This window comes from Trachypithecus francoisi, unplaced genomic scaffold (assembly GCF_009764315.1).
Source record: "Trachypithecus francoisi isolate TF-2019V2 unplaced genomic scaffold, Tfra_2.0 Lachesis_group3, whole genome shotgun sequence".
In the NCBI taxonomy this organism is placed as follows: Eukaryota; Metazoa; Chordata; class Mammalia; order Primates; family Cercopithecidae; genus Trachypithecus; species Trachypithecus francoisi.
Window position 1 is genome coordinate 145,168,800 of NW_022681468.1, and position 26,797 is coordinate 145,195,596.

Sequence of the window (26,797 nt, forward strand, 5' to 3'; positions counted from 1 at the left end):
ACTCAGTTTGTAAATGAGAAACCCAAGGCTGGAAAGTTACAGATGCCACCTTGGGTGTCAGCATGTCAGCTGAGCCCCACAGGCTTAGCAAGTGAGAGGCCTGGAAGGAGCGGAGTAAAGGTGTTGGAAACCCTGGCCCCATGTGCTCACTCACTTTCTGTGCTTGGTTGATTAGGGCAGGGGACAGGGCCCCACGCAGCCCCTCCCACCCCCACTGGACAGAAGGTCCTGGGCCGCCGCACACTTCGGTGACTGGCCTTCCTGGGGAGTGGGGAAAGCTGGCATGATGCTCCCTTTGCTAATTAAAAGATGAAGTTCTGTAGACTCACTCCTTTTCAAAGTCTGGGTTAGGGTTAGGACACTTGGCCACTCCAACAGCAGCTTCTGGTAGATAGGGTACACTGTCATTAGGTCAAAAGAGGAACAATTCTGTCATTGGTCCATATACTTCACATCAAAAACTCTTTGAGATGAGTCAGCAATCTGGTACGGTAATTTTTCTGATTCTATCACCATTCTTTTTATTTCATGTAGCAGCCAAGATAAACTTCCCACTAGGTCATGCTGCAGACAGTAGACTCTGTTCTCAGCCTAACAAAAGCATAGGTTTTTAATGGATGCAAAAGTAATAAACAGTAGGAAAAGAGAGGTAAGGGAACAATATACATGTGATTCCAAAGGAAACAACAGGAAATAATAAAATGTAAGTTATGTTTCCCAAGAACTTACCATTTGGGCCTGGTTCAGGGATGGGATAGTTCTCCTAAAACAAACAAAATTGAAAAAATCATTTAACATGTACAATAACTTTACCTTATGAACATTTTCCATTAAAAACTAGAATTTCATCATTAGTTTATTTCTTCTTAGAATTAACACAAGCTCAGACCACACTGCTCCTGGGTGCATGCCTGAGAGGATACACTCAATGGCACGCTGCGCATACCTGCCTAGTCCTTCTTGTCTGCATAACACAGTGACCGACCCAACAACAGCATGGCCGGCACACTCACAAAGCATACAGGGGACCACACTTGTCACTAGTGACATGTCACAGGGTGAGATAAAGTGCTGACACTGGGTTCCCTCCCTGGGAAACAGCCTACAAACCGAAGGCACAATCCTAGCTGAGGAAGAGCTGACTCTAATTGCTGACCTCATCCCACTCACTGGTGCAACTTCACCAGGACTAAGGAAAAAGCACACTCCATGTAACTCTAGGCAGAAGGGATCTTTGGGTTTCTAGATCTGCCATCCATGTCAGATCCTGCCTTCCTGGAGAAACACGTTCTTAGATACAGATTAGTTTGGTCTGATGTACTCCCCCCGGGAAAGGATGCAGGTGTTTCCGACAGTTGCACGTCCGGGTGTTCCCCTCTAGCCAGGTAGGAGAAAGTGTCTGTGCTCTTTCCTTCCCATCAGCACAGAGACTGACACCTGGTCCTTTTTCCCTAAAATTCCCATGTGGCATTTTAGGGGCCCCTTGGGAACACATAAGACCTGGATTTGGGCCCCTCTCACAGGTTCAAAAGCAATCTGAGCTATTCTGGTGTTCACAGCTAGTAGTAATAGCAGTAGCAGCAGGAGTAGTAGTAGTGTTGATTTACTAAGCCTTCTTTCCTCATTGCCAACGGGCTAGGAAAGTCCTAGTGACAAGGAAGGACACTAAGTGGCCAAATCAAAGTGTTCATTTTATTATTTTAAGGTAATCAAGAAAAGAGGGTGCAGTGGCTCATGCCTGTAATCCCAACACTTTGGGAGGCTGATGCGGGCGGATCACTTGAGATCAGGAGTTTGAGACTAGCCTGGCCAACATGGTGACACCCATCTCTACCAAAAAGATAAAAATTAGCTGGGCGTGGTGGCACGTGCCTGTAGTTTTAGCTACTCAGGAGGCCGAGGCAGGAGAATTGCTTGAACCCAGGAGATGGAGATGGAGATGGCAGTGAGCCAAGATTGTGCCACTGCACTCCGGCCTGGGTGACAGGGCGAGATTCCTTCTCAAAAAAAAAAAAAAAAAAAAAAGGAAAGAAAGAAAAAGAGAAAGAGAGAGATGGAAATGTTCACAGCACCTGCCATGTGCCAGGCAGTGGGCTGGACTCTAACCTCCCCATAGCACTTAGTTTGTCAATGAGAAACCCGGAGCTGGGGAGTTAAATAACTTGGTCAAGGTCATGCTACCAGAGCATGGATGCAGCCTGCTCCCACTGTGCCCTACTGCAGCCTCAGGTGGAATATGTCTTTTCTCCTTTGGGGTGGTGCAAAGAGCTGCCAAACAAGCGATGAGAATGTCAGAGCTGGGCCCCATGAAGCAAGCTCTGGGATGAGGCACTGTTCCAACCGTAACTCCCCCAAAAGCGCTTATCTAGCTGCTTTTACAGGCAGCCCCACCACAGGAAACCACAGCACGAGCACCAGACACACGCTGCTCGGCACCAGCACTGTGCTTAGTGGTCCGTGGCTTTTGTTTTTCCTAACAAGATCATAAACGCCTTGAAGTCAAAGACCATGCCTTCCGTCTCTTTAGCACCAGGCACAGTGCTTGGCCCCAAACTCAAGTGTTTGTACTTGTTAAATAACCATTATCCAAAATAGTGTTTCCAAGGAAAGTCAGAGGTTGTCACTCATCTCAAGTTACCAGCCCTTTCTGTTGAAGAGGCTCAGTGCTAATTTGAACCTCTTCTCCAGGGAAACAAAGCTCGAAGCTTTAATGCTATTGCTGCCTAGCTGACATTGCTCAATGGCTTCTTTGTGTCAGGTACTGTGTGCTTTACAGGCATGACCTCATTTAATACTAGCAAAAAAACTACGTGGTACATCCTACTATTTCCCTTTTCCATGTGATGAGACTGAGGAACCCGCCCATGGTAACACTAAGGTAGCAAATGGTGGAGCTGCATCCAAAGCAGCCTGATGGGGGCAAAAAGGCTTAAGGGAGTTTTTAAATCTCTTAATAATTTAGACTGGCTACACTGGAAGGAAGGAAGGAAGGAAGGAAGGAAGGAAGGAAGGAAGGAAGGGAGGGAGGAAGGAAGGGAGAAAGGAAGCGAGGGAGGGAGGATGGGAGGGAGGCAGGTAATCAGTCTAAAAATAGCCACCTCAAGATAGCTGATTGTCACCAAAACCTTCCTCAAAGTCGTTGCTGGCCCCACATCAGACATCAGGGACCACTGTGCAAAGTGATGCTTCTGTTATACCACGTGAATTTTTTTTTGCCACTTTAAGTTCTGGGATACATGTGCAGAACCTGCAGGTTTGTTACATCAGTATACACGTGCCATGCTGCTTTGCTGCACCTATCAACCCGTCATCTAGGTTTGAAGCCCCACAGGCATGAGGTATTTGTCCTAATGCCCTCCCCTTGCCCCCAACCCCCAGACAGGCCCTGGTGTGTGATGTTCCCCTCCCTGTGTGCATGTGTTCTCATTGTTCAACTCCCACTTATGAGTGAGAACATGTGGTATTTGGTTTGCTGTTCCTGCATTAGTTTGCTGAGAATGATGGCTTCCACCTTCATCCATGTCCCTGCAAAAGACATGATCTCATTCTTTTTTATGGCTGCATTATACTGCGTGAAATTTTAAACTGCAGGTTAAATTGAAACTAAAGACTAAGGCCTTTATTTCAAACATGGCAGAGCACTCCACCCTCCCTGCTAAAGGCACTAGTAGGCAAATTCACAGACATTGAAAGACAGTTCCACAGCATACAATTCATAGCCTTGCCTCCAGCCAGGCCAGGCCTGAACGCCCCATTTGGAGGTGGAGAGGTGGTAAGACTAAAGCTTAGAACAACAGTCAGGCACACCAAGTAGGCCCTGGGTCACTAGAGAGAACACGACTGTAAATAATTTTTCAAGTTAAAGGAGCTGAACAACTGTGCTCCTACTACTGTGCTCCTACTACACTGCAAAACTGCAGTGACTCTCCCAGACAGTAGAGGGTACTGTGTCCACAGCCTGTGCTGTGCCTATAGCAGAACACACTTGATGGAAAAGTTAACATAAATTCCTCTCCCTGCACACCAACTTTCTTTTTCCATTCTTTTTCTTGCTGATTCTAATTACTCTTACAACTCAGGTTTGTATCCTGCCCCTGTCTCTGTAGGAGACACGCTACCTGAGCACAAAACCATTTTAACATCAGCCCGTAGGTTTGTAAATATTGCCCTAAGCACACTGTGGAGACTACGTTTCAGAAAGTTATTACAGCATGGTTACTCAAAACCTTGCTCTTCATGTTTCCTTGGCATGATGTTGGCCACAATCCTCTGTTTGCTTAATCTCTTTCTTTCTCTCAGATACTCTTCCAATTATCCTATTTCTCATCTACCAAAGTTCCTTAGGTTCTCTGAGATCCCGAACTTTCACTTTTATCTCCACAGGTCCTTTCCTCCTCATTCCCAAAGGTTTAGTCACCTCAATCATATTCAAGGTTTCCTAAACATAATTTCTTTTTCTTTTCTTTTTTTTTATTTTTTTATTTTTAGTAACTCATCAGCAGTCCCTGATGTCAGATGTCACTGCACTCAGGCTAGAGTGCAGTGGCACGATCTCAGCTCACTGCAGCTTTGACCTCCTGAACTCAAAGTGATCCTCCCATCCTCCTGCCTCAGCCTCCCAAGTAGCTGAGATTACAGGTGTGTGCCGTGCTGCATGACTAATTTTTTTTTTTTTGGTAGAGACGGGGTTTCACCATGTTGGCCAGGCAGGTCTCGAACTCCTGGCCTCAAGTGATCTGCCTGCCCCTGCCTCCCAAAGTGCTGGGATTACAGGTGTGAGCCACCGTGGCTGGCCGAATTTCTTATCTTTTAATGAGTGACTGTACAGGGGGTAAAAAGGAATTGAGTAACTCTTCTTTACCATAGTTGTGTCTGTTTTCCAGCATATTTCACTTCACGTCAGAAATACATATCTGAATCACATATATACTCTCCCTTCTACCCCCTTCAGCTCCTCCCGCTGCCCCACCAGCCCACTCCTGAAGCAACTCATGGAAATACTTCAGGAAGTACCCTCTGTGGGGACATAGGATCATCTCAGGTACCTCTCACATACTAAATGTTATCTTGCTTTTCCTAAATACATTTTTTATATTAGCCTAAATACATATTTCCTAGCTATGTCATCACTGGCGCCATTTCCTCTACTTCCACCTGCATAACTGAGTTGATTCCCTCAACATGTCTTGCTTGGGTTGCAGCAATGGCTTCAACACAAGGAGAAATGGAAGGAAGATGCCTTTTCCCTCCTCCAGCCAACCTGAGTGGCACAGTGAACTCAGACTCTGGAACTGCCTGTCTACATGCAACCCAGGCTTCCCCCACCAGCTGCGTGACCTCAGGGTAGTTATGTAATCCGTGTGCCCCAATTTCCTCTTTCATATGATAATCATGAAAGGGAATGCCGACTCAGTAAATATGTTCGCTGTTATTACAAAAGAAGTAAAATCAAAGTTCTTTTTCCATAATTAGCTCATGCTATGGTTGAACCAACCCTGGTCAATCTTGTCCTTCTGATAAGAGTAAAGCATGTTAAATAGAAATTACAGGAGGCCACTGTTTTGCTCCTGCACTGGGCCCCAAGAGAAAAGAATAAAAACCCAGAATGGAGCCACTCATACTAAAGTTCCACATCATCAAAGCAAAACTAAGTTGTTATATGACCTTCAGAGAAATCAGGAGAGATAACAGCCAAATATCCCAAACAGGCCAGTTTCAGTCAGCATGATAATAAAGTTCCCTCTACTTTAATCCTTACCAAAAAAATGAAAAATAATGACCTGAAGAAACCTCATCTTAACCAGTTATTTTTCTTTTGTTCTATTTCCCTGTTTCCACCTTACAAGGAAAATAACTGAAATGACCAATCTGCTTTTTCTTGTGTTTCTGCTTTCTTTAGCTCTTTTCTGTTTGTAAAACCAACCTCCTCTGTTTACCTCACTGAAACACACGCTATTTTATGGAATAAAGTGTTGCCCAATTCTAGAATTGCAAATAAAGCCAAATAAAATCTTTTAAATTAAACTGTAGTAATTCTATCTTTTGACATGTATTTTAAATTGTTTTGTGGAAAAGTTGTGTTCTGCATCCTGGATTCAACCAAACCTCAGGTCAAAAATATTCAAAAAATAAGAAATAGCAATACAACCCTAAAAAATAATGCAAGTGAAAAATAATCTATAACAATGATTTACAGAGCACTGACATTGTGTTAGGTGTTATAGGTAATCTGGGGGGATTTAGAGCAGATGGGAGGATGCATGGAGGTTATATGCAAATACTACACCATTTCATCATGTACAAGGGACTTGAGAATCCTTGGATTTTGGCATCTGCAAAGGGTTCCTGGAGCCAATCCTTCCCCTACTCCAGGATACCAAGGACAACTGTATTCTCATGGTTTTCATATCAACGTTAAGAAAATCTGACCACTCTTTACAAGGCTGGAATTTGGAAGAAAGTGAAGGGATTCTAGCAGTTTTTAGGCTTGACTCTGCCAGTTGTGGAAAGAGTGCAACATGCTCCCACTGTCTTAGGGTGGGGGATGGCTGGCAGTGTGTGGGGAAGCTGCTGGTCTCATCCCAGATGCACAACAGTCACCTGCTCCCTGTTGCCAAGCCTCCTGTGGCCTGTGGAGGGCTGCCCTGCACACCTGCAGAGCGCAAGAGACCCTGTTTTTCTTCCTTTCTCCTTTCCATTTTCCCTTTCTCTTGAGTGCCTGAAAGGTGTTTTGAGGGTAGGAGGAAAATTCAAAGGTTTCCCAATTGGCTATTTTGTCATGAGAGGCTTTGTTCTAGCCGCGTTGGTCCTGGCAAACTTGAGGTCAAAATAGGAGGTAGAATGTCTTCCCAAGGTCCAATGAGCTGGTCTCCAGCCCAAGCTCTCCTGGCTCCATTCAACTTTGTTCTGCTGATAACAATCTTGCTGAAATGCAAATTCGTATCAAGTCGCCAGTGACCCTGGAGACTCCTAAACCCCTCACGTGGTGGCCACCACGCCCCCATCTTACCTGCAACCACACCACACTCACCCTTTCCCATTGCCTAATCCCTCTCCCTCTTCCAGATCCCACAGGAGGTGGGAAGTAAGGCATCTGGGATGACTTCTAAATTCCTACGAGAATTAGGAGACACTTAGGTTTGGACATGCTGGGACTAAGGTGTCTTGGGACATCCAGGTGGGGCTATTGATATATAATAATGTTTTGTGATTCAAAATGTCACAAAATGGAGTCTTTTTTTCCAATATTGTATCTACGTGTACATATTTCTCCTTCTTCTTAATTTCTGCCATGCATTTTTATAGAGAAATTTCCCCTACATCCATAATTCTAGTATCTCCCCTTAGAATAGGGCTGCTTTTACGGAATGTTAAAATCCTATTTGTGATATTGCTTGCTTCTTCTCCTGCTTTTCATAGCGAAAGGAGGTGGCCAAATGCCTAGGCAGATAAGAGTGGGTATCCAGTGACATTCCACCTCCAAGTGGAAGACAGTTTAAAGCCTAAAAGCCAAGCTACAAGTTAAATCCTGGGACTGGATCAAGAATTTGTCTTCCTGTTTGAATGCTTTCCTCTGATTGATCCCCACCCTTCACCTATTTTACATATACCTAATCTTTCCTAAGTGGTTTTCTACACTGTTTCACCCACCTTTGAGTGGTGTCTTCACTTTAACATTTTTTGCATACTCACAAACCATTCAATACACACTTCCCATCCTGTGCCTATAAAGATCCCAGACTCAGTTGGTAGAGGGGGAAATGGCCTGACTTCGGGGAAGAGACAACCTGACTTCTGGGAAGACAACCCGCCCTTCCCATCCCTTCTCCAGTTCCCCTCTCTGCTGAAAGCCATTTTCATCGCTCAGTAAAATTCTCCACCTTCATCATCCTTCAATCATCTGGGTGACCTCATTCTTCTTGGACACTGTACAAGAGCTCAGGGCCCACCAAGTGCAGGTACCCAGAAAAGGCTGTCACACTGGCCCTTTGCCCCTCACCAGTGGCATGCCCTGTGCAGTGAGGCAAGGCACCAACTGAGCTGCTAACATGCCACCATCTGCAGATGGTGGAACTAAAGGAGCACTGTAACAGCCCCTCTGGGGCTTCGGGGTCATGGATACCCTCACCTGGGTGCTGCCACATTCCCCTCGAGGAGCTTGCTCCTGTGTCAGTGCCTGGAGCAGCTGGCCGGCTGGATCCTGCACTCGCTCATTCATATGCTCCCTCCCACAAGGGGTTGAGCACAGTAGGTCCGGTAGACAAGGCACCCCTTCCGGAAGTCCAGCAAAGGGGCCAAGAAAAAGCTTGCATCACTTTGAGAGGAAAATGCTACCTTTGTGCCTTGTGGTCTTTCACAGACAAAGGCACTGCCTTTCCAGAACTGTTGGCGGAGGTGGGAGTGTTTGCTGGATTTAATTTCCTGTTTTGAATTTGAAATGGTGTGTCCAGTTTGGGTTTTGTTTTGTTGTTGTTAAAACATAATTAAGATAAAAGCAAGAAAGATGCTTCGTTGGGCTACTTGCTGCTACCCAGTTTCTCTTTTTCTGGAGGAGTTTTAGATTCTCTTTTCACTCTTGAGTGTCTCTGACTGGTAAGGGTTAAGCAGCCTGCATCTCGTCACTATCAGGGTAATCTGGTTTAATCCAGCTGCTCCTTCATGACTATCAGCCCCTATAATCTGATCACATAGAAGCAGCTGGCTCAGAGAAACAGACATGATGCCCCAGACCATCTGAGCTGCCCATGTTCATGCCCTCTCATTATACAATCCGCTTCTCACCCCAAAATCTTAACAGTAAAGTATAGACGGCAAGGAGGGGACATTTTAAATGTGCTGTATTAGATACAGATTTATCTTATTTTTAAAAATACATAAAAGTATTTAAAAATGCTTAGGTCAAGCTGGGGCACAGTGGCTCACACCTGTAATCCCAGCACTTTGGGAGGCTGAGGCGGGTGGATCACAAGGTCAAGGGATCAAGACCATCCTGGCTAATACTGTGAAACTCCGTCTCTACTAAAAATACAAAAAAATAGCTGGGTACAGTGGCAGGCGCCTGTAGTCCCAGCTACTTGGGAGGTTGAGGCAGGAGAATGGCGGGAAACCGGGAGGCAGAGCTTGCAGTGAGCTGAGATCTGGCCACTGCACTCCAGCCTGGGTGACAGAGTAAGACTCTGTCTCAAAAAACAAAACAAAACAAAAATGCTTAGGTCAAAGCAATTCTTTTGACCTAAGGTATAATACGTTGCCTCAATGGACAAAAACTCAAGAAATATCTTCATGGACCTCCAAGTAATGTTTAAACTTGATACCAGTGTTTTTTTTTTTTTTTTTTGCCCTTTATAATTAAACAACATTCACCCATCATTCTAAAATTATTATTTTTTCCTTTAATGTGTTGCCTTCTCATATAGCTGATCATAACGAAAATCTGACTACATCCCCTCCACGGTGTTCAGTTTCCTGGAAGTGGAGCCTGTTTTATTCCTGTACTTCTCCCTGTTCAGATGCTCCTGCCTGAAGTCTGGAAGAGCCGGCTTTCAGGAAGAAGGGAGATGAAGTGCACTCAGAGGGTGACTGATGAACTGATTTGTAATGCAATGTACAGAACCTGAGAGGAGCATTTAGAAATGTTTATAGAATTTTTTTGTTTGTTTTTGTTTTGAGATAGAGTCTCGTTCTGTCACCCAGGCTGGAGTGCAGTGGCGTGATCTCGGCTTATTGCAGCCTCCGCCTCCCCGTTCAAGTGATCTCGTGCCTCAGCCTCCTGAGTAGCTGGGATTACAGGTGTGGACCACCACACCCGGTTAATTTTTGTATTTTAGTAGAGACAAGATTTTGCCATGCTGGCCAGGCTGGTCTCAAACTCCTGGCCTCAAGTGATCCGCCTGCCTTGGCCTCCCAAAGTGCTGGGAGCCACCGTGCCTGGTTGTTTATAGCATTACAGGCGTGAGCCACTGTGCCTGGTTATTTATAGCATTTTGACATGACGCAGCAATCAAATATATTGATGCAAACATATCAGTCCATGGCCGCCTGGATAAAATAAAATTGGTCCTTCATTGTGGACAGTTTGTAAAGCCCTGTATTAAAGTACCCAGCACATACCTGGAATGCAGTAGGCAGTCAACATATTAATTCCCTTCATTTCCCTACCATTCAAGTGAACCCTACATTACAAAAACAAGCTGCCCACCACCCCCACCACCAAACATAGCTTCTGTGGGGGAAAAGCTAATTTGACTGTTTTATATTCGAACTTCATGAACCAGGAATTCATTTCCTAATTAAAAGCTTCTGGGTTTCTACAGACTGATCAAAGGGGCATACAGTAAACTGGAAAATACAGAGGAAAACAAGATTATTGCCTGGGCCCACATTATAATAACTTGGTTAGGAAAACTGTCCATGTGTTTGAAGGCCCTGGTCTCCGTCCACCTCTTTTTAAGCTGATAGGGTTTAAGTGTCCGTCCTCGGGGTCTCTGGCTTCCTGCTCATCTCCACAGTGAGCACATACCACTAACAGTGTGCTGGATGCTGTGCTAGGCCTTTCACACGCACGACTGGTCCCACTGAATCCTCATACAACCAAACAGAACACTACTATTACCCCCATTTCACTGGGAAGATGAAGTGGAAAATAATTTGTTGAGTCATACAACTAGCAGCAGTAGAACAGGGACTAAACCCCACTCTGGCTCCCCAGCCTGGTTTGGGAACTTCGCACTACTTGCATTTAGAGAGAACCCCAGCAAGCTGACACTGTTTGCTTCTTTATACGTCAACTTGGTCATCAGTCCCTTTTGCTCCCTCCAACTCCCAAACTTTCTCTATTTAAAATGAGGAGAAAAGCGAAAGTCCTTAAGTCTCAGGTTGTTGTTTCATTTTGCTCTCATTATAAAAGAAAACCACCGGTCTTAGTGTGTGGCTGACTTACCACCCAATTTATAAATACTCCTCCTTGCTGTGGTCAAGGTGATCATTAAACTAATTAGCAGGCGAGGAGTTTAATTTTTTGTTCCCTGCAGCCATACATCAAGAAAGAAGATAATGGTACCTTCTCCTTAGGCAGTAGGGATGCTGTGTGGTACGTTTCCTTCCTGCCAGTTAAGGGACAAGTAAAGTGGACCAGGTCACACTCCCCCACAGGACCACTGCCCTGGACGCTGGCTGGTTCCTGGCCTTACCTCAAGCAGGAAGGCAGCACTGGGGAGGGTTGAGCCGTCGCTTCCTGCTTCAGAACACTTCAGAACCCTGCTTCAGATTTTAGGAACGATTTATACACATTTTGGAAAGCAAATGATGATGTAATTTAAATGATACACTTTTCCCTTGAAAATGTATACATTTTTTGAAAAGATTTTAGGAATGAGAGTTTCCCCAAACAACTCCCTTCATAGGAGTTCCTGAGGCACTGAACCATTTTATCAGGTTTGGTATACCTAAACCGGCCACAGTTTTTTGAGCTTCAGTTCCCCAGCCAGCCAGAAATGGAAGCATTTTTAATCTGTGGCTGGGTGGTCTTACATCAAAAGAAGGAAACAGTCAAATTCTCCCCACTTCCCCTTATCTTTTTTATAATTTATATCCAACCAAGTTTCCCCCTCCCCACCCAAATGCAACCGCTGACAATTTATTAAGCCCAGGAAATCCTGGGTTTCATTTTGGTCCTCTTGCAGAGAGGAAAATGCCTGGTTCCCCTCAAAGCTTCCCCAGGATTGTTCCTCCTAGTCGCTATCTCTGGTTCACTACCGGCCCCAAACCCAAGCCACCGAGCCTATCTGTCTTAAGGAAAAGGTGGAGGAGCAGTGATACCACACTGGGGTGGGGGGTGGGCCCTGTGGAGGTGCTGGTGGAAGACCATGCCTGAGAAGGAGTGGCAAGGGCCCAGAAGGTTTGTGTGGAGCTGCAGGTGCACCTGAGGCAGCACAGTCCTCACTGGTGGGTCTCCTCTGCTGACAACTCTTTCTGCCCTTTCCCCTCCAGTGTTGGGGCTCTCTCCAGGGTAATGTCCTCCTCTGATTTCCTTCTCACTCTACGTGGTTCACTCAGCCTAGACAAGCTCAGCCACACGCAATTCCCTATAGGGCACTATTTGGGACAGGACAACTCTTTGTTGTCCGGGACAGAGCTATGAACTGAATAAAGTCTGCAGTAGTGCTCCTCAGTCATTGTGACAATCAAACCTCCCTGACACGTTTCCAAAGGCCCCCTGGGTGGGGGTGGGCAGTGCAGTACTGCTCAGTAGAGGAGCAAAGGACTCCTGACTTTACATTTCCACCCCAGATAGCATCCCTGCACTCCAGACTCCTGCACCCAAGGAAATTTCTCAAAGGCACCTTGTGTCCTGTCCCAGAGACATCTTTATTTTTATTTTTTAATTTTTTATTTGTTATTTTATTATTATTATTTTTTAGACAGAGTTTTGTTGTCATCCAGGCTGGAGTACAGTGGTGCGATCTCAGTTCATTGCATCTCTGACTCCCAGACTCAAGCAATTCTCAGCTTCGCAAGTAGCTGGGATTACAGGCGTGCAGCACCACACCCAGCTAATTTTTGTATTTATAGTAGAGACAGTGTTTCACCATGTTGGCCAGGTTGGTCTCAAACTCCTGACCTCAAGTGATCTGCCTACATTGGCCTCTCAAAGTGCTGGGATTACAGGCATGAGCCACCACACCTGGCCTCCAGAGACATCTTAAACTCAAATTTTCAAACCTGATCTCATCATTTTAATCTACTCTGACTAGTAAATGACCCTACCACTTCCCATTCTCAAACTGAGCCTACGTGTTTTCCTAAATCCTCCTCTGAACTCTTTTATCCAGATAGTGTACCAGCACACAACCACAGATGAAATTCTCTAGCCCATCATATTTTCTAGATCCTTTAGGTTACAGCCACCCCAAACTAGCCCCTAATCCAGTCAGAGTGGGTTCTAATGCAAAGCTGATGAGATTAAGGTTAGTTCCCTGCTGCTCTAATCTTCAAAGCTTTGTCTACAAAACCATAATAGAGGTAGTCTGCCTGAGCAGTAGAAGACCATGAGTTTGAGTTAAAGTGGAGGAGAACTTAACTATGGTTCTGCACCTTAGGTGCATGACTTTTAAGCAGGCTCTGAGCAGATAGAGGGCCAAGGGCCCCTCCCTGTGGGGTCTTTTCTCTCTGAGGCCTCCATCAAAGGCTCTGTCATAATTGTTGACTTTGTCTCTCTGCCTCCCTCAGTAAACTTGGGAGCAGGGGCTGTGTCCTCCTCTCTGGGCCCTCAGCCCAGTGCCTGGCACATGGCAGGCATCCTTTCATGAGTGAATGTTTGTGGAATGAAGTACTGAGTTGGAAATCACTCTGCAAACTGTGTAGACCTGGACCACTTTCCCTTACTCATACTACCATCTGGCATTTGCAACAATAAACACTAACAGCCTCACTTTAATTCAGGACCTTCGGTGGAGGCTCGAAAGAGTGGAATGAGCACTGGACTGGGGAGTCTGAACATCTGAGTCTGTTAACTAACACAACTTATCACCTCGGCTATGGCACTTTCTCCAACTGAGGAGATGGAGTGTCAGCTGGGACAAGGGGTCTACAGAGGGGCTTAGAGCGGCTTAAAGAGAGTCCTTGAACAATCTGAAATTGTTGCCAAACTCAGTCTGTTTGCATTCTGTTGAGGGGACACCACAGATTCTTAAATAGTCAAGAACTGCTAGTCTGGATAAGCTTCTGAATTACTGCAGTTTACATACTGATGCATGGACTTTGAGGGAAAGGAGGTACAAGGGAGCAGCAGAGATGTCTGGCACTCGTCCCACATAGCCACTGCCATCACAGGCCCATCTGAGAGGGACTTTGTCAAGGGAGCCTTCCTGTGACCAGGGTGCTGACTCAGCCACTCCCTAAACTTTATTTAGTGCCACAAGCCAAGGAGCAAAAGGCAGGGTCTCAGGCAGAGAACACACATACAGAATGCTCCTAAAGGGACAGAGGCACGGGATTAGAAAGGAAAACTGCTGGAAAGTGAGCCAGATAGGGACTTAGGGAGACAAGGAGCCTTACAGACAAGGGGGCTATCAAGATCCAGAAGTCTGGCACAGGCAAGGGGAACACCAGGGGTTCTGGAGATGGAGGCCTAGACTGGAAGGAAAGGAGAAGGAGCTGGCACTTCCTGAGCATGTACTCAGTGCTGAGTACTCTTGTCATCATAATAATCCTGCAGGGAGGTTTATCAGTCCCAAGCAAGGGGAGTTGAATAGAAGTTCTGCTGTGTTTAAGTGTTCTCTGACCCCTCTTTCTGCTCTGCACTGTCTGCCCAGATAATTCCGACAGCCTTAGCATTTTCTTTGAAAAGGTCAATGACAAGAGGCTGGACTGTAAATCTGCAGCTGGCAAAGGAGAGAGAATGACTCATTCAAACAGTTTGCAACCATCCTGGGCACCGGCCACGTGCCAGCCACGGGGCTAGGTTCAGGGAGGCACACGACTAGATCCCTGCCCTTTGCAACAGCCACTACCCGCCGCCCCCACACCCCGAGGGGAACCAGCTCGGATCTGGGCAGACAGGGCGCTTAAGGTGGGGGGCCGGCACAGGGCTGGAAGTGGGAAGCCAGGACTGCAGGTGGGCTCAGAGGAGAGTGAGGTAGGGTCGGTAGGCTTCCCACCCTCCTTCCCTGCTTACCAGGCGCAAGTCCCCCGGTCCGTGCACCACCAGGGAAAGGTTCTTGGGCTTGGCCGCCGCCGCCATGGAGCTCTTTTGGCTCTCCGGTGCGGCCTGGAAGGCTCGGGACGTTTGGTCGCTCTGGTGGCGCTGCCCAGCCGAGGGTCCAGTGCACAGGGAGGAAGGCGGAGCCTGGAAGAAGCGGCGCACGCAGGGGCGGGGCTAGGCTTCCTCCTTTGTGACAGCCCGGGCGGTGCTAGCGTGGAGGGGCGGGGCTTCCTGGCCTTCTCCAGATCCGGAGGCGGGGCGGGGCTTCGCGAGGGGTCTAGGGGCGCGAAGCCTGGGCGCTGGCTCCCTCTGCAGCATGCTGTTTGTTTGTTTGTTTGTTTGTGGCCCAGGCTGGAGTGCAGTGGTGCGATCTTGGCTCACTGCAAGCTCCGCCTCCCGAGTTCACGCCATTCTCCTGCCTCAGCCTCCCCAGTAGCTGGGACTACAGGCGCCGGCCACTACGTGTTTTTGTTTAGTAGAGACGGGATTTCACCGTGTTAGCCAGGATGGTCTCGATCTCCTGACCTAATGATCCGCCCGCCTCGGCCTCCCAAAGTGCTGGGATTACGGGCGTGAGCCACCGCGCCAACACTGAAGCGCCTGTTTTTGCCGCCTCACATCCAAGCGCACACAGCTGCCCTGAAAACCGACTGCGGAGGCAGACGCTGAGGCTGTCGGTGGAGCTCAGTGTGCACTTTGGGGGACAGGAGCTACCATGACACAGCGTCTATGTCGGCCCTGTTTCTCCAGCCTCCAGCAAATGGCCTGGCACGACTAGGAGTGAATGAATTCGTGCATTATTCCAAGGGCCTGGTGCATAAGTATAAAAAAGACAAGAGGCCAGGCGCACTGGCTCACGCCTGTAATCCCAGCACTTTGGGAGGCTGGGGGGGGGGGGGGTGGATCACCTGAGGTCAGGAGTTCGAGACCAGCCTAATGTGATGAAACCCCATCTCTGCTAAAAATACAAAAATTAGCTGGGCGTGGTGGCATGTGCCTTAATCTCAGCTACTTGGGAGGCTGAGACAGGAGAATAGCTTGAACCCGGGAAGCAGAGGTTGCAGTGAGCTGAGATCGCGCCATTGAACGCCAGCCTGGGCAACAAGGGTGAAAATCCGTCTAAAAAAAAAAAAAGCCGTAAGATGGAATTTGTGAACCTCTTTCTCTCAACTGGTTCTGCTGCTTCTATTCAAAGCAGAGTTTCTGCCCAAACTCTTTCTTCAAGCCTCTCAGCCCTCTGAGAAACAGTGAGGTTTTACTCTCTGAGGAGAGAGCCGCTTCTAGCGAGGCCTAAGTCTATAAGGCCCCTCCCTCCTTTGAGGACAGTGCTCAGGATTTCATTCCCTTACAGTCCCCCCTCCCCCATATGTAACTGCTGAATTGATTCACCTTGCCTCCTGCCTAGACAAAACTAATTTATCAAGACAAGGGAACTGCAATAGAGGAAGAGTTCATGCAGAACCAGCTATGCAGGAGACTAGAGTTTTATTATTGCTCAAATCAGGCTGCCCAAGCATTCGAACATACGGGGACTCAGAGTTTTTAAGGATAGTTTGATGGGTGGGGAAAGGCCAGTGAGTCAGGAAGCTTGCAAGCACAAGCTTCAATAGCCGATTCGATCAAGTGGAAGAAAAGGTATCAGTGACTGAAGATCAAATGAATGAAATATAGTGAGAAGACAAGATTAGAGAAAAAAGAGTGAAAAGAAACAAACAAAGGCTGCAAGAAATACGGGACCATGTGAAAAGGCCAAATCTACGTTTGATTGGTGTACCTGAAAGTGACAGGGAGAATGGAAACAAGTTGGAAAACACTCTTCAGGATATTATCCAGGAGAACTTCCACAACCTAGCAAGGCAGGCCAACATTCAAATTCAGGAAATACAGATAACACCACAACGATACTCCTCAAGAAGAGCAACCCCAAGACACACAATTGTCAGATTCACCAAGGTTGAAGTGAAGGAAAAAATGTTAAGTGCAGCCAGAGAGAAAGGTCAGGTTACCCACAAAGGGAAGCCCATCAGACTAACACCAGATATCTTGGCAGAAACTCTACAAGCCAGAAGAGAGTGGGGGCCAATATTCAACATTCTTCAAGAAAAGAATTTTCAACCCAGAATTTCATATCCAGCCAAACTACGCTTCATAAGTGAAGGAGAAATAAAATCCTTTACGGACAAGCAAATGCTGAGAGGTTTTGTCACCACCAGGCCTGCCTTACAAGAGCTCCTGAAGGATACACTAAACATGGAAAGCAACAACCAGTACCAGCACTGCTAAAACATGCCAAATTTTAAAGACCATCGATGCTAAGAAGAAACTGCATCAAATAACGGGCAAAATAACCAGCTAACATCATAATGACAGGACCAAATTCACATATAACAATATTAACCATAAAAGTAAATGGGCTAAATGCCCCAATTAAAAGACACAGACTGGCAAATTGGATAAAGAGTCGAGACTAATTGGTGTGCTGTATTCAGGAGACCCATCTCATGTGCAGAGACGCATATTGGCTCAAAATAAAGGGACGGAGGAAGATCTACTAAATAAATGGAAAGCAAAAAAAAAAAGCAGAGCTTGCAATCCTAGTCTCTGATAAAACAGACTTTAAACTAACAAAGACCAAAAGAGACAAAGAAGGCCATTACATAATGGTAAAGGGATATATTCAACAAGAAGAGCTAACTATCCTAAATATATATGCACCCAATACAGGAGCACCCAGATTCATAGAGCAAGTCCTTAGAGACTTACAAAGAGACTTAGACTCCCACACCATGATAATAGGAGACTTTAACATCCAACTGTCAATATAAGACAGATCAACGAGACAGAAGGTTAACAATGATATCCAGGACTTGAACTCAGTTCTGCACCAAGTGGACCTAATAGACATCTACAGAACTCTCCACCCCAAATCAACAGAATATACATTCTTCTCAGCACCACATCACACTTAGTCCAAAATTGACCACATAGTTGGAAGTAAAGCACTCCTCAGCAAATGTAAAAGAACAGAAATCACAACACACTGTCTCTCAGACCACAGTGCAATCAAATTAGAACTCTGGATTAAGAAACTCACTCAAATCCGCAAAGCTACATGAAAACTCAACAATCTGTTCCTGAATGACTAATGGGTAAATAATGAAATGAAGGCAGAAATAAAGATGTTCCTTGAAACTAATGAGAAGACACAATGTACCAGAATCTCTGGGACACATTTAAAGCAGTGTGTAGAGGGAAATTTATAGCACTAAATGCCCACAAGACAAAGCAGGAAAGATCTAAAATCAACACCCTAACATCACAATGGAAAGAACTAGAGAAGCAAGAGCAAACAAATTCAAAAGCTAGTAGAAGGCAAGAAATAACTAAGATCAGAGTAGAACTGAGGAGATAGAGACACAAAAAAACCTCTGAAACATCAATGAATCCAGGAGCTGTTTTTTTGATAAGATCAACATAATTGATAGACAGCTAGCCAGACTAATAAAGAAGAAAAGAGAGAAGAATCAAATAGACGCAATAAAAAATGATAAAGGGGATATCACCACTGATCCCACAGAAATACAAACTACCATCAGAGAATACTATAAACACCTCTATGCAAATAAGCTAGAAAATTGAGAAGAAATGGATAAATTCCTGAACACATACACTCTCCCAAGACTAAAGGAGGAAGAAGTTGAATCTCTGAATAGACCAATAACAGGTTCTGAAATTGAGGCAATAATTAATAGCCTACCAACCAAAAAAAGTCCAGGACCAGACAGATTCACAGCCGAATTCTACCAGAGGTACAAAGAGGAGCTGGTACCATTCCTTCTGAAACTATTCCAAACAATAGAAAAAGACAGAATCCTCTCTAACTGATTTTATGAGTACAACATCATCCTGATACCAAAGCCTGGCAGAGACACAACAAAAAAAGAGAATTTTAGACCAATATCCCTGATGAACATCAATGCAAAAATCCTCAATAAAATACTGGCAAACCAAATCCAGCAGTACATCAAAAAGCTTATCACCCACGATCAAGTCAGCTTCATCCCTGGGATGCAAGGCTGCTTCAGCATACACAAATCAATAAACGTAATCCATCACATAAACAGAAGCAATGATAAAAACCACATGACTATCTCAATAGATGCAGAAAAGGCCTTCAACAAAATTCAACAGCCCTTCATGCTAAAACTCTGATAAACTAAGTATTGATGGAATGTATCTCAAAATAATAAGAGCTAGTTATGACAAACCCACAGCCAATATCATACTAAATGGGCAAAAGCTGGAAGCATTCCCTTTGAAAACCAGCACAAGGTAAGGATGCCCTCTTTTACCACTCCTATTCAACATAGTGTTGGAAGTTCTGGCCAGGGCAATCAGGCAAGAGAAAGAAATAAAGGGTATTCAATAGGAAAAGAGGAAGTCAAATTGTCCCTGTTTGCAGATGACATGATTGTATATTTAGAAAACCCCATTGTCTCAGCCCAAAATCTCCATAAACTGATAAGCAACTTCAGCAAAGTCTCAGGATACAAAATCAATGTGCAAAAATCACAAGCATTCCTATATGCCAATAACAGACAAACAGAGAGCCAAATCATGAGTGAACTCTCATTCACAATTGCTACAAAGAGAAAAAAATACCTAGGAATCCAGCTTACAAGGGATGTAAAGGACCTCTTCATGGAGAACCACAAACCACTGCTTAATGAAATAAAAGGGGACACAAACAAATGGAAGAACATTCCATGCTCTTGGATAGGAAGAATCAGTATCATGAAAATGGCCATGCTGCCCGAGGTAGTTTATACATTCAATGCCATCCCCGTCAATGGGGATGACTTTCTTCACAGAATTGAAAAAAACTAAAGTTCATATGGAACCCAAAAAAGCCTGCATTGCCAAGACAATCCTAAGCAAAAAGAGCAAAGCTGGAGGCATCACGCTATCTGACTTCAAACTATACTATAAGACTACAGTAACCAAAACAGCATGGTACTGGTATCAAAACAGATATATAGACCAATGGAACAGAACAGAAGCCTCTGAAATAACACCACACATCTACAACTATCTATTTCACGATATCTAACACTATTCACAATATCTAACACTATTTCACAAACCTGACAGAAACAAGCAACGGGGAGGCTGGGCGCAGTGGCTCACACCTGTAATCTTAGCACTTTGGGAGGCTGAGGCAGGCAGATCACGAGGTCAGGAGATTGAGACCATTCTGGCTAACACAGTGAAACACCGTCTCTACAAAAAAAAAAACAAAAACAAAAACAAAAAATTAACCGGGCATTGTAGTGGCACCTGTAATCCCAGCTACTCAGGAGGCTGAGGCAGGAGAATGGCATGAATCTGGGAGGTGGAGCTGGCAGTGAGCCGAGATTGTACCACTGCACTCTAGCCTGGGTGACAGAGCAAGACTCCATCTCAAAAAACAAGAAACAAACAAAAAAAAAAACCCAAAACAAACAAACAAGAAAAGCAATGGGGAAAATATCCCCTATTTAATAAATGGTGCTGGGAAAACTGTCTAGACATATGTGGAAAGCTGAACCTGGATCCCTTCCTTATAACCTATACAAAAATTTATTCAAGATGGATTAAAGACTTAAATGTAAGACCTAAAACCATAAAAACTCTAGAAGAAAACCTAGGCAATACCATTCATGACATAGGCATGGGCAAGGACTTCATGACTAAAACACCAAAAGCAATGGCAACAAAAGCCAAAATAGACAAATGCAATCTAATGAAACTAAAGAGCTTCTGCACAGCTTCTGCACAGCAAAAGAAATCACCATCAGAGTGAACAGGCAACCTACAGAATGGGAGAAAATTTTTGCAATCTACCCATCTGACAAAGCACTAATATCAAGAATCTACAAAGAGCTTAAACAAATTTACAAGAAAAGAACAAACAACCCCATCAAAAATTGGGCAAAGGATATTAATAGTCACTTCTCAAAAGAAGACATTTATGTAGCCAACAGACACGTGGAAAAATGCTCATCATCACTGGTCATCAGAGAAATGCAAATCAAATGACAAGGAGATGCCATCTCATGCCAGTTAGGATGGCGATCATTAAAAAGTTAGGAACAACAGATGCTGGAAAGGATGTGAAGAAATAGGAACGCTTTTCCACTGTTGATGGGAGTGTAAACTAGTTCATCCATTGTGGAAGACAGTGTGGAGATTCCTCAAGGATGTAGAACTAGAAATACCATTTGACCCAGCGATCCCATTACTGGGTATATACTCAAAGGATTATAAGTCATGCTACTATAAAGACACATGCACACATATGTTTATTGTGGCACAATTCACAATAGCAAAATCTTGGAACCAACCCAAATATCCATCAGTGATAGACTGGATTAAGAAAATGTGGCACATATACACCATGGAATACTGTGTAGCCACAAAAAAGGATGAGTCCACGTCCTTTGCAGGGACATGGATGAAGCTGGAAACCATCATTCTGAGCAAACTATCACAAGGACAGAAAACCAAACACCACATGTTCTCACTCATAGGTGGGAACTGAATAATGAGGACACTTGGACACAGGGTGGGGAGCATCACACATGGGGGCCTTTTGTGGGGTGGGGGGCAGGCAGAGGCATAGCATTAGGAGAAATACCTAATGTAAATGACGAGTTGATGGTTGTGGCAAACCAGCATGCGTTGTGCACATGTATCCTAGAACTTAAAGTACAATAATAATAATAATAATAATAAAAGTAAATCATCCACATGCTGAAGGACCAGGACCAGAGTGCCTGGACTTGAGAAGTGACCTAGATCTTGGGCCAGTGCCTGACCAAACAGATGAGGGCTATCCCTAAACCCTTGAGGCAAGACTGTCCACGTAAGTAGGGATGTGTGGTCTTTAAGGACAAAGGCAAAGACAAACTGGGAGTCAGAGTGCAGGGGAATGCAGAAGAAGGCATCCTTGAGGTCCAGAATAGTGAACCATTGTGCTTCCTCTGGTATTTGAGAGAGCAGGGTATAGGAGTTTGGTACAACTGGATATAGAGAAATTACTGCCTCATTGATTCGTCTGAGATCTTGTACTAGTCTCCACTGACCATTCGGTTTTTGTACCCCTAGAATTGGGGTGTTGCAGGGACTGTTGCATTTTCTTACTAAGCCTTGAGCTTTTAAATGTCTAACCTGTAATCCTTTATGAGCTTAAGGCCTTAATTGATATTGCCTTTGATAAGGAAAAGTAGTGGAGTCTTTTAGCCTGATTTTAACTGGGCGGGTATTTTTTGCCCTTCCGAATTATCCTTCCAATGCCCAGAATTCGGAGTTGATTCCCTCCTGAAGTAGGGGACAACAAATGGGTAACTTTCCCCTATATTCATACAGATAGTAGTTCCAGCTTTGGCTAATACGCCCTTCCTTAATAAGGGTGTGGTACTTTCAGGCATAACAAGAAAGGCATGTGAAAAGAGCAAAGTCTCCCAATTACAACTGAGGAGGTGGGAGAAATACCTGGTTACAGGCTGTCCCAGGATTCCTCAGATGGTAATGGACTCTGAGGACAGCAGTTCGGGGCAGGAGATTAACACTGAGAAGGTCGTGCCAGTGTCCAGGAGGAAATCAATTTCCTGGCCTTCAATGGTTAAACTTACCCGGGGTTCAGTGAGGGTGATGACATGAGCTGGCGCTTGCCTCGGGCACCCTCAGTCCTGTTGTTGGATCATCTGGTTGGGTGCTTCTGGCCCAGAGAATGTTTGTCCTCTGGGGCAGTGCATTTTCCAGTGATTGCCTTGGCATAGTGGCCATGGGCGATGGGGCGGCTTGTTTCTCGTTGGACAATCTTTTTTAAAGTGTCTTTGCAAACCACACAGGTAACAAGCCCTACAGGGTGATTTGCCTGCTCCATTTTCTGTCCTCTCTGAACCACCAAGGTTTGTTTGTCTGAGGGTCATGACTAAGGCTGTGGCCTTTCTCTGATCTCACTTTTCCTTCTCAGCCTGTTCCTCTTGTTTCCTATTATAGAACACCGAGGTTGCCAGGTTTAGTAATGCCTCCAGATTTTGTTCAGGGCCCAGGGCTCACTTTTGGAGCTTTCTCCTGATATCTGCAGCTGATTGCACAATAAACTTATCTTTGAGGATCAATTGACCCTTGAGGGAGTTGGATGACAGGGCAATATATTTTCTTAAGGCCTCCCGTAGCCGCTCAAGGAAGGCAGAAGGATTTTCTTTCCTTTCCCTGAGTTATGGTGGATATCATTGAATAATTCCTGGGGGTTTTCCTAATTCTCCTTAGTCCTTCTAGAACACAGATCAACACATGTTTGCAACTCCAGTCCCCATGATCTGAGTCAAGGTCCCAGTGGGGATCCATACTGGGGACGGCTTGCTGACCGGTAGGGAATTTATCCCTTTCTTCGGCTGTCATTCTATCATTTATTTGACTAAGATACCAGGTATCTCCAAACTCTCAGGCTGCAGCTAAGGCTGCATTCTTTTCATTAAAGGCCAGGGTTTGATCTAACAACAGCAAGACGTTGACCGGGCGAGGTGGCTCACACCTGTAATCCCAGCACTTTGGGAGACCTAGGCGGGTGGATCATGAGGTCAGGGGATTGAGACCATCCTGGCTAACACAGTGAAACCCCGTCTCTACGAAAAATACAAAAAATTAGCCAGGCATGGTAGTGGGTGCCTGTAGTCCCAGCTACTCGGGAGGCTGAGGCAGGAGAATGGCATGAACCCAGGAGTTGGAGCTTACACTGAGCCGAGATTGTGCCACTGCACTCCAGCCTGGGCGACAGAGTGAGACTCCATCTAAAAAAAAAAAACAAAAAAAAAAACCCAAATAACAAAAAAACAGTAGAATGACATCTCTCCAAGTGAGATTGAAGGTTTGCCCTAGACCCTGCAGGATATCTATACACCTATCAGGATCGCCTGAAAACTCCCCCAGATCTACCTTGATCTGCTTTAAATCAGAGAGGGAGAAGGAGACATGTACCCGGTTTGGGCCAAATTCCCCTCCCCCTACAGCTTGAGGAGGATGTAAGCTATAGCCCCGGGGTTTTTTGTGGTCCCTTGGAGATTTCTTTGCTTGTTTCCTTCTGGGTGAGGGAGATTAGAGGAGGCTCATCATTAATAGGAAGAGGAGCTGTAGGAAGGCTAGGATATGGGGGTAAGCTGAGAGGTCCTCCTGTGGAATGTAGATTGCAAGCTTTGCATAGTTGAGGATTATCCTTCAATGAAAAGAAAGCTTGGACATAAGGTATTTCACTCCATTTGCCTTCCTTCTTACAGAAAAGGTCAAGCTGCAGGATAGTATTGAAATTCATACTTCCCTCAGGCAGCCATTTTTCCCCATCAGAGAGAGAATATTGGGACCAGGCCATAGAGCAGGAAAAAATAAGCCACTTCTTTTTCAGGGTTTGCAGGTCAAATTGGTCCCAAATGGCTTAGGATGCAGTTCAAGTGTGAGCCTGTTGATGCCTGAGTGTTTCCCATCTGAAAGAAAAAAATGCCCGCGGTTTTGGTTTGTTTTTTATTCTCCTGCCCAAGAACGCGGAACGGTCCCTGGACCACGCTGTTCGGAATAGTTTCGCTCACTGAAGCAGCAGTGGAAACACTAGTTTTCCTCCTACACCACAAAGAGGACGAAGGAAGCTTGGATTTAGTAGTCCTTACCAATGCATTCTCGAAAACCTGCACCCTTGCCTTTCCTCTTAGACCACATAGAGGACCGAGAAAAATCAGATTTAGTGGCCCTTACTGACACAGTCTCGAAAACCTGTTAGAGTCCTAAGCGTTTTCTTCTGTTGGTATTGGGACCTTACCCTTGTCCTATAAAGATGATACCTCAAAATGGAGTGGAGGGCCTTACCTTGAGGGAGTGAAGGGATCTCCAGTGTTGTTAGAGTGATGCCTTTTGTCCTCACTTCTCATATGAATATGAAGGATATTCCCCCCACCCAATTTTGGAGTCTATAGTTTCTGAGGCTCCCCATATCTTAGCTTCAGGGATAGCCTTTGTTAGGCCTGCTAGTCTGAGGAGAGATCCCAAAATTCCAGATAGTCTCCCCTATGATGGGGCTTTGGGAAATAATTATGTCTTTCTGATTGGTGAGCCCAGGTGCCTAAAAAAGGGAACAGAGTCCCAAAGTTTATACTAGAAACCATTCTTTTCAGAGAAACTAGAAGAGCACCAGGGACAGGGAGTGGTTTTTAGAAGCAGGACTAGCCTCAGAGAAGACAGGCAGGAGGAAGTTTCTCTGTCAGGTGTTAGGACCCAGGAGGCAAGGGTCAGGATAGATAGGATAAATGGACGAGTCTCGCTTGGGTGATGTAAATTTGAGAGTTCTGCTCATGGTTGCAGGGTCAACCAACTTTTTGTTGGGACCCGGGAGCTGATGGCTTTCCTCTCTGTTGACCCTTGGCTCAGCCCAGAAGTACAGGAAAAGCAGCTGGTTCCAGGCAAACCAATGCTTCAAACTCCAAAGAGTCAGGAGTTGTTAGAGAGCCCTTTCCTAGAAACCCTGACACCCGTGTCTTTAGTCCAGCGGCCACACTAGTTGCCTCTAACTGGCCAACATGTGTCCAGTGTTTAGCCCCTGAATTCTAAGGAAAAATAGGACAGAATAGCAAGTGAAAGTGGTCCGATGGTACTCACTGCATGGTGCTATCCCAGACGAGCCCCCAAGATGTGTATGGAGTTGGTTCGTGGTGGGTTTGTGGTCTCGTTGACCTCAAGAATGAAGCTGCAGACCTTCGTGGTGAGTATTACAGCTCTTAAAGATGGCACAGACCCAAAGAGTGAGTGGTAGCAAGGTTTATTGTGAAGAGCGAAAGAACAAAGCTTCCACATCATGGTAGGGATCCGAGCGGCTTGCCACTGCTGGCTGGGGGTGGCCAGCTTTTATTCCCTTATTTGCCCCGTTCCGTGTTCCATTTCTATCCTATCAGAATGCCCTTTTTTCAGTCCTCCCTGCAATTGGCTACTTTCAGGATCCTGCTGATTTATGCATTTTACAGAGCACTGATTGGGGTATTTTACAATCCCCTTGCTAGCTACAGAGCACTGATTGGTGTGTTTTTACAGAGCACTAATTGGTGCATTTTACAATCTTCTTGTAAGATAGAAAATTTCTCCAAGTCTCCACTCGGCCCAGGAAGTCCAGCTGGCTCCACCTCTCGCCAGCACTTTGGGAGGCCAAGGCAGCCATATCACCTGAGATCAGGAGTTTGAGACCAATCTTGCCAACGTGGCAAAACCCTGTCTCTACTAAAAATACAAAAAGTAGTCAGGCATGGTGGCAGGCACCTGTAATCCCAGTTACTCGGGAGGCTGAGGCAGGAAGGTCACTTGAACCCAGGAGGCAGAGGTTGCGGTGAGCTGAGATCATGCCACTGCACTCCACCCTGGGTGACAGAGTGAGACTCTGTCTCAAAAACACGAAAAAAAAAAAAAAAAAAACTAAGTTCCCCCCAAAGTTAGTTCAGACTTTGCCCAGGAATGAATAAGGACAGCTTGGAGGTTAGAAGCAAGATGGAGTTGGTTAGGTTGGATCTCTTTTACTGTCTCAGTTATGATTTTGCAATGGCAGTTTCAATCCCTTCCTTTGGGTTTTATAACACCTTAATCTTAAGGTGTTAGCTAATGAAGATGAAGAAAGGGCAAAGAACACTCTAACTTCTTCCTGCTGACCAGGGGCATAGTTGGGGTAGATGTTGACCCCAAGGTGAGAGGACTGGAACCACTTTGCAACTGTCTGAGCATACTCATGCAGGATGGCTGAAAAATGTGTTAGTATTGTCATCTATAATTTTAGTATTGCATTTAAGGGAACAGCATACTGCAAAGTAAATAATGAGTTCTAGCATAAGGAATTCAATTCCTACTTTTAAAAGTAAAGATTTGAAATCATTAATATGGAGACTTGTAGTCCACAAATAATTTAGGATTTAGTCCAAACTGCAGAAAATTCAAGAACAACTAACAATGAGTGTGTTTTATTTTTGGAGCATAACTTTTCTGTCTCCAGTACCCATTTTTTATTAAAAATAAATCACAGTAGATCAA

At 45.3% G+C, this 26,797-nt stretch overlaps 1 protein-coding gene across 2 annotated transcripts in view; it reads right to left on the reverse strand.

Annotated features, from left to right (window-relative positions):
- The window catches only part of SORD (sorbitol dehydrogenase), a 45,375-nt gene extending 30,297 nt beyond the window's left edge, over positions 1–15,078 (reverse strand). For both annotated transcript variants that reach the window (XM_033190263.1, XM_033190264.1), the window contains exons 1-2: positions 14,675–15,078; positions 730–763 (exon numbers count right to left, since the gene is read on the reverse strand). In XM_033190263.1, coding sequence (XP_033046154.1) covers positions 730–763; positions 14,675–14,740 — 100 coding nt within the window. In that variant the 5' untranslated portion in view covers positions 14,741–15,078. The remainder of the gene's footprint in view (positions 1–729; positions 764–14,674) is intronic.
- Between the last annotated feature and the right edge of the window lie 11,719 nt (positions 15,079–26,797).